Source organism: Salvelinus alpinus, chromosome 26 (genome assembly GCF_045679555.1).
Source record: "Salvelinus alpinus chromosome 26, SLU_Salpinus.1, whole genome shotgun sequence".
Lineage (NCBI taxonomy): Eukaryota > Metazoa > Chordata > Actinopteri > Salmoniformes > Salmonidae > Salvelinus > Salvelinus alpinus.
Genome location: NC_092111.1, coordinates 5,777,800 through 5,785,261, shown reverse-complemented (window position 1 = coordinate 5,785,261; position 7,462 = coordinate 5,777,800). Strand labels below are relative to the sequence as shown.

At 47.3% G+C, this 7,462-nt stretch overlaps 1 protein-coding gene across 1 annotated transcript; it reads right to left on the bottom strand.

The window, feature by feature from the left end:
• Positions 1-428: 428 nt before the first annotated feature.
• LOC139555390 (uncharacterized) lies at positions 429-6,826 on the bottom strand. The gene is made up of 5 exons (XM_071369141.1): positions 6,821-6,826; positions 6,570-6,635; positions 1,287-4,926; positions 803-976; positions 429-682 (listed from the first exon to the last, which is right to left on the bottom strand). Exons 1-4 carry the CDS (start codon positions 6,824-6,826, stop codon positions 804-806), a joined length of 3,885 nt encoding a protein of 1,294 aa, XP_071225242.1. The 3' UTR covers positions 429-682; position 803.
• Positions 6,827-7,462: the final 636 nt, after the last annotated feature.

The following is a 7,462-nucleotide window of genomic DNA, read 5'->3' as shown; positions in this document are numbered from 1 at the left end:
GGGGGTGTTGTAAGGGGCTTAATACAGTTGTATTCCAGCCACTAGGGGGTACTCTGGTGAAGCCCATGGGAAATAAAGAAATATAGTTTAAGTGAATTGGGAAGAGTAAGAATGAAAAACTAAAGAAAGACTGTAAACGGCTGTTACCTGTGCTGACATGATTAAAAGTGAAGTAAACCGTACTTTTCGCGTTGTAGTTTATATGATAAGCTCATTGGAAGGGTAACATATACATATAGAACATATAGAAGGGTACATAAATGGGCATAAACACGTGACACAGAAAAAAAATATATTGACATTTAGGAATTCAAAATGCATCTAAATATATTTCGTGCTGTCTATGGAATACATAAAAAAATAAAACTTTAAAAACAATATATATGTATAAAATATACTTGTCTGTACAGTAAGTAAATGTAGGAAATCCAAAATGCACAAAAATATGTTTTTGTAATGTAATGTCTAAAATAAAATATATGTGTATAATATACACTTGTCTGTAAAGCAATGCAGAAGCAATAAGCATTGTAAATGATGATAGAACACATCAAATGAATGTGAACATGAGGACACAAAGGAGAGATTTAATTAAAAGATCACCTTTTAATACATTTTTAATGCTGAAGTTTTTTAATGCTGAAAAAATAGATGTATGGCAAATCCACTCTGGGCAAATGGCCTGTTGGACAAAAATAAAAAATAGTTAACATCCTTGCTACTTCAGGCATTTGCTATGTTAAAGTAAAATCTCAGTTAATGATGAATGGATACAATTTAGAAGGATTTTCCAGAGTCATACCTCAGTAGGGTAGAGTGTCAGGTGGCACAACCATTGGTGCCATGAGGTCAAAGTGTGAAGGAGGGAGCAAGCCAGAGAGCTGTCTAGGAAGCAGTCCAGGCCCATGGCTTGGAGGCTTTGAGTTGGTCCCATCATTGTAATGCATTGTAGGGTATCTGCTGCCCCATAGACCTGCTGGTAGTGGGAAAGGTGCATATTTATAGCATATTTATCAGCTAATATAAAAAAAATCCATGTGAAATCCTGGAGAGATTCACCGGAGTATGAAAATGTATACGCTCACTACTGTAAGTCGCTCTGGATAAGAGCATCTGCTAAATGACTAAAATGTAGAAGTAAAATGGACCTAAACCTGTTTCATGTAGAAAATGCATGAAAGTATTACAGCTATACACTCACATGAGCCATACATTTGATCTATCACAACTAATTCTCACGCTATCACAATGGTAATTTCTTTACTAATTAGGTAAGGTTAAGTGACCTCTTCTCTTGGAATAGAAATCCACAGGTGGAGTACATGCTCCACCATCCCATTTCCACAGTGGTGCCACCATGGGGATGATGGGAGGTGGTTGTGGATGATTGTTTCCATTCTTCACAGGGACACTGGCTGTGAGGAGGATCTCCTCCCTCTCTGCAGGGACACTAGCCTTTGGGACGATCCACTCCCTGTGCGCAGTGACGCTGGCCGTTGGGAAGATTCCCTCCCTCTGCGCAGTGACACTGTCCATCAGGAGGATCAACTCCCTCTGTGTAGGGATGAGGCCTGATGCTCGGAGGATCTTCTCCTTTTGCACGGTGACAGTAGCTGCTGGAAGAATCCCCTTCCTCTGTGCAGGGACACTGGCTGTGAGGAGGATGTCCTCCCTCTCTTCAGGGATGAGGCCTGATGCTCGGAGGATCTCCTCCCTCTGTGCAAAGACACTGGCTGTTTGTAGGATCCCCTCCCTTTGTGCAGGGACACTGGCTGTGAGGAGGATGTCCTCCCTCTCTTCAGGGATGAGGCCTGATGCTCGGAGGATCTCCTCCCTCTGCGCAGTGATGCTAGCTGCTGGGAGAATCCCCTCCCTCTGTGCAGGGACACTGGCTGTTTGGAGGATCCCCTCCCTCTGTGTAGAGGTGAGGCCTGATGCTCGGAGGATCTCCTCCCTCTCAGCAGGGACACTAGCCTTTGGGACAATCCCCTCCCTGTGCGCAGGGACGCTGGCCATTGGGACAATTCCCTTCCTCTGCGCAGTGACACTGGCCATCAGGAGGATCAACTCCTTTTGTGCAGGGATGAGGCCTGATGCTCTGAGGATCTTCTTCTTCTGCGCAACGATAGAAGATGCTGGAAGAATCCCCTCCCTCTGTGACGGGATGAGGCCTGATGCTCGGAGGATCCTCTCCCTCTGTGACGGGATGAGGCCTGATGCTCGGAGGATCTCCTCCCTCTGTGCAGTGATGCTAGCTGCTGAGAGAATCCCCTCCCTCTCTTCAGGGATGAGGCCTGATGCTCTGAGGATCTCCTCCCTCTGCGCAGTGATGCTAGCTGCTGGGGGAATCCCCTCCCTCTGTGCAGGGACACTGGCTGTTTGGAGGATCCCCTCCCTCTGTGTAGGGGTGAGGCTTGATGCTCGGAGGATCTCCTCCCTCTCAGCAGGGACACTAGCCTTTGGGACGATTCCCTTCCTCTGCGCAGTGACACTGGCCATCAGGAGGATCAACTCCCTCTGTGTAGGGATGAGGCCTGATGCTCGGAGGATCTTCTCCTTTTGCACGGTGACAGTAGCTGCTGGAAGAATCCCCTTCCTCTGTGCAGGGACACTGGCTGTGAGGAGGATGTCCTCCCTCTCTTCAGGGATGAGGCCTGATGCTCGGAGGATCTCCTCCCTCTGTGCAAAGACACTGGCTGTTTGGAGGATCCCCTCCCTTTGTGCAGGGACACTGGCTGTGAGGAGGATGTCCTCCCTCTCTTCAGGGATGAGGCCTGATGCTCGGAGGATCTCCTCCCTCTGCGCAGTGATGCTAGCTGCTGGGAGAATCCCCTCCCTCTGTGCAGGGACACTGGCTGTTTGGAGGATCCCCTCCCTCTGTGTAGAGGTGAGGCCTGATGCTCGGAGGATCTCCTCCCTCTCAGCAGGGACACTAGCCTTTGGGACAATCCCCTCCCTGTGCGCAGGGACGCTGGCCATTGGGACAATTCCCTTCCTCTGCGCAGTGACACTGGCCATCAGGAGGATCAACTCCTTTTGTGCAGGGATGAGGCCTGATGCTCTGAGGATCTTCTTCTTCTGCGCAACGATAGAAGATGCTGGAAGAATCCCCTCCCTCTGTGACGGGATGAGGCCTGATGCTCGGAGGATCCTCTCCCTCTGTGACGGGATGAGGCCTGATGCTCGGAGGATCTCCTCCCTCTGTGCAGTGATGCTAGCTGCTGAGAGAATCCCCTCCCTCTCTTCAGGGATGAGGCCTGATGCTCTGAGGATCTCCTCCCTCTGCGCAGTGATGCTAGCTGCTGGGGGAATCCCCTCCCTCTGTGCAGGGACACTGGCTGTTTGGAGGATCCCCTCCCTCTGTGTAGGGGTGAGGCTTGATGCTCGGAGGATCTCCTCCCTCTCAGCAGGGACACTAGCCTTTGGGACGATTCCCTTCCTCTGCGCAGTGACACTGGCCATCAGGAGGATCAACTCCTTTTGTGCAACAATGAGGCCTGATGCTCTGAGGATCTTCTTCTTCTGCGCAGTGATAGAAGCTGCAGAGAGAAATCCCTCCCTCGGTGACGGATTGAGGCTTGATGCTCGGAGGATCCCCTCCCTCTGTGCAGGGATGAGGCCTGATGCTCGGAGGATCTCCTCCCTCTGCGCATCGATGCTAGCTGCAGAGAGAAATCCCCCCCTCTGTGACGGGATGAGGCCTGATGCTCGGAGGATCTCCTCCCTCTGCGCATCGATGCTAGCTGCAGAGAGAAATCCCCCCCTCTGTGACGGGATGAGGCCTGATGCTCGGAGGATCTCCTTCCTCTGCGCAGTGATGCTAGCTGCTGGTAGAATCCCCTCCCTCTGTGCAGGGACACTGGCTGTTTGGAGGATCCCCTCCCTCTGTGTAGAGGTGAGGCCTGATGCTCGGAGGATCTCCTCCCTCTCAGCAGGGACACTAGCCTTTGGGACAATCCCCTCCCTGTGTGCAGTGACGCTGGCCATTGGGACAATTCCCTTCCTCTGCGCAGTGACACTGGCCATCAGGAGGATCAACTCCTTTTGTGCAGGGATGAGGCCTGATGCTCTGAGGATCTTCTTCTTCTGCGCAACGATAGAAGATGCTGGACGAATCCCCTCCCTCTGTGACGGGATGAGGCCTGATGCTCGGAGGATCCTCTCCCTCTGTGACGGGATGAGGCCTGATGCTCGGAGGATCTCTTCCCTCTGTGCAGTGATGCTAGCTGCTGAGAGAATCCCCTCCCTCTCTTCAGGGATGAGGCCTGATGCTCTGAGGATCTCCTCCCTCTGCGCAGTGATGCTAGCTGCTGGGGGAATCCCCTCCCTCTGTGCAGGGACACTGGCTGTTTGGAGGATCCCCTCCCTCTGTGACGGGATGAGGTTTGATGCTCGGAGGATCTCCTCCCTCTCAGCAGGGACACTAGCCTTTGGGACGATTCCCTTCCTCTGCGCAGTGACACTGGCCATCAGGAGGATCAACTCCTTTTGTGCAACGATGAGGCCTGATGCTCTGAGGATCTTCTTCTTCTGCGCAGTGATAGAAGCTGCAGAGAGAAATCCCTCCCTCAGTGACGGGATGAGGCCTGATGCTCGGAGGATCCCCTCCCTCTGTGCAGGGATGAGGCCTGATGCTCGGAGGATCTCCTCCCTCTGCGCATCGATGCTAGCTGCAGAGAGAAATCCCCCCCTCTGTGACGGGATGAGGCCTGATGCTCGGAGGATCCCCCCCCTCTGTGCAGGGATGAGGCCTGATGTTCGGAGGATCTCCTCCCTCTGTGCAGTGATGCTAGCTGCTGAGAGAATCCCCTCCCTCTGTGCAGGGACACTGGCTGTTTGGAGGATCCCCTCTCTCTGTGACGGGATGAGGCCTGATTCTCGGAGGATCTCCTCCCTCTGCACAGCAACTTTGGCTGCTGTGATGATCTGCAGGTATAACATCGAGCATATAGTCATTCCCTAAAAAATCAACCACTTGGAATCTATAACATCATTGACACATACACTGAGTGTTTTAAACATTAAGAACACCTTCTCTTTCCGTGACATAGACTAATCAGGTGAAAGCTATAATCCCTTATTGATGTTAATTGTTAAATCTTCTTCTCAGTGTAGATGAAGGGGAGAAGACAGGTTAAAGATAGATTTTTAGACAATTGAGACATGGATTGTGTATGTATGTCATTCAGAGGGTGAATGGGCAAGACCAAAGATTTAAGTCCCTTTGAACAGAGTATGGTAGTAGGTGCCAGAAGCACCGGTTTGTGTCAAGAACTGCAATGCTGTTGGGTTTTTCACGATCAACAGTTATCAAGAATGGTCCACCACCAAGGGAGGGGGCAACTCAATAGGAAGGTCTTCTTAATGTTTTGTTCACTCAGTGTAGATCAATCCCTAGCATATACTTTCATTTGTATGTGTACTGATACTGTAAATACACAAATTATATTAATGTTATCTACAATATATTATAATACTGTAAGCCTCCCTGCTGCAGGGGCTTTTCCTCCTACAATTTTGAGCTGATTTTCTTCACTTTAGCAATATTTTGTATCTTTGTTAAATTTCACAGTTATTGTGTTTGGAATGGCACTGTTACTACAGCATTTCATGTAAGTATGTAGGGCAATTACCCATAATGCTCACTGACTGAACATTCAAAATTACCATGGCAATTATTGACGCATTCACATGCCATCGGAAACTCAGAGTTAAAATGAATGTAAGTTATTAGCGTAGAGCTTCCTACTGGTTGATTCTGATACTTCACAAGTGGGAAACTTTAAATCATCATTCCATAACGAGTTAGCGAGTCAGAAATGTCAGAATTTCCTAGTTCCGACTTGAAAGGCCTTCTATGATGTAGGGCAGGTCAGTAACCAAATTATTTTACTGTGCCCAGTCGCACACAGACTTTTACGGTCACACAAGTTGCCACCGGTGGATTCAAAATGAGTAGCCTAACAATTATTTACATGGCCGCAGGTACATTTGCAACCAAATTATTTTTCTGTGATAAATCAATAATAGTTGCACACATAGGGTAATTGACAGTGAGCAATGAGCAAGATAAGCATAGACGGGAAGTTGACAATAACTTATTATTAGTGTAAATAAATTGTATTTCTATGGTTGCAGTCCTCAAAGATTGAATTGAATTAATCAGATCCAATGATTTACTGCCCGTAGGGTGGGGTACCGCTAGTCATCATTATTATAATCACCATCTCAATCATTATCACCATACCATCATAGACTTATTCTTCTCTATCTGAGACTCATCTGACACTACCTTAGACATGGCAGTCTGCAACTCAATACACTGCCCCTGCATGGTGTTCAGCGTCCCCTGCATGTGGTTAATCGAATGCTTAACATCGTTCAGCAGGATCTGAATCTCAAGCCTGCAAGAAATCAGGCGGTTCAACATACTGAGATGACGAGAGGCTTCAGACCATGCCCATTGGACCATCTTTAGTATTCTTTCTCACTTAACACCAATCTTATTAGGAATGTAACTTTGTGCAGAAGATGTTACTATAGTGTTATTTAGAAGAAAAAAAGTGTACTTTGTCAGGCACCAAAAGGATGATGGGATGTCTCCCTGCTCCAGTGAGCTCTGCTGGCAGGTCTTGCTCACTGTTGGAGGAACGAGAGCCAAATTAGAGGAAAAATATCTATAGTTGTTCGGCAATGAAACATTCATGGCATAATGGGGATTGTCCTTCCCTGTGAAAAGAATAACAACAGCTGGGGTTTACTTTCTTACTTTTAGATAATGTAATACAATCTTTTAACCCATCAGAAGTGTAGTGCTTACCTCCATGAAAATATTGGTCTATGTTATTAATGGCTGCATTGTCCCAATGTTGACCACTAGTTCCAACTTGTGATGAGAAGGTCTTGATGAAACGATAAAGTCAACATTTTGTTAGACATTTCAAAGATAGCATTAACAAGTGTACATGAGACAGTGCAGTGTGTACATGAGACAGTGTGTATGTAAAAAAATCTGGTGTGTGAGTACTCACATGAAAGGTATCCATGATTCTAGATTAAGCCAATCATGTACGTGATTACCATCCTATGGGTCAGCAATGAAATGATTGCTACACAGCTTTCAGGCGACTTTATGTCTTGGGCCTGGATGAATCATTGAAATACAAGTAATATTGTGAATTTGTGATGCATAATTGCCATTGTAATTTGGAATATTCCATCAAAGTTATTTGTTTTGACAATCAAAACAACTAACTCTTACAATTAATCACTTGACTTGAGTAACTAGAGTTGATGGAAATAGCAACTTTACATTCTGACCTAGACACTGACTTGTGCAATGCCTAATGCATAATCTATGCATGTTATTGGCTCATCATAGTATGTAGCAGAGGGTCTCATAGTCCAAAAACAGCATTGGCCATTGGACTGCTCAGTCAAAACAACTCACTTTTACGATTAA

Coding starts and splice junctions, on each gene's coding strand:
- LOC139555390 (XM_071369141.1), bottom strand. Junction 4,927..6,569: donor TCCTTTTGGTGCCTGACAAA/GTACACTTTTTT, acceptor TTATACCTGCAG/ATCATCACAGCAGCCAAAGT. Junction 977..1,286: donor TTTCTATTCCAAGAGAAGAG/GTCACTTAACCT, acceptor TCCCACTACCAG/CAGGTCTATGGGGCAGCAGA.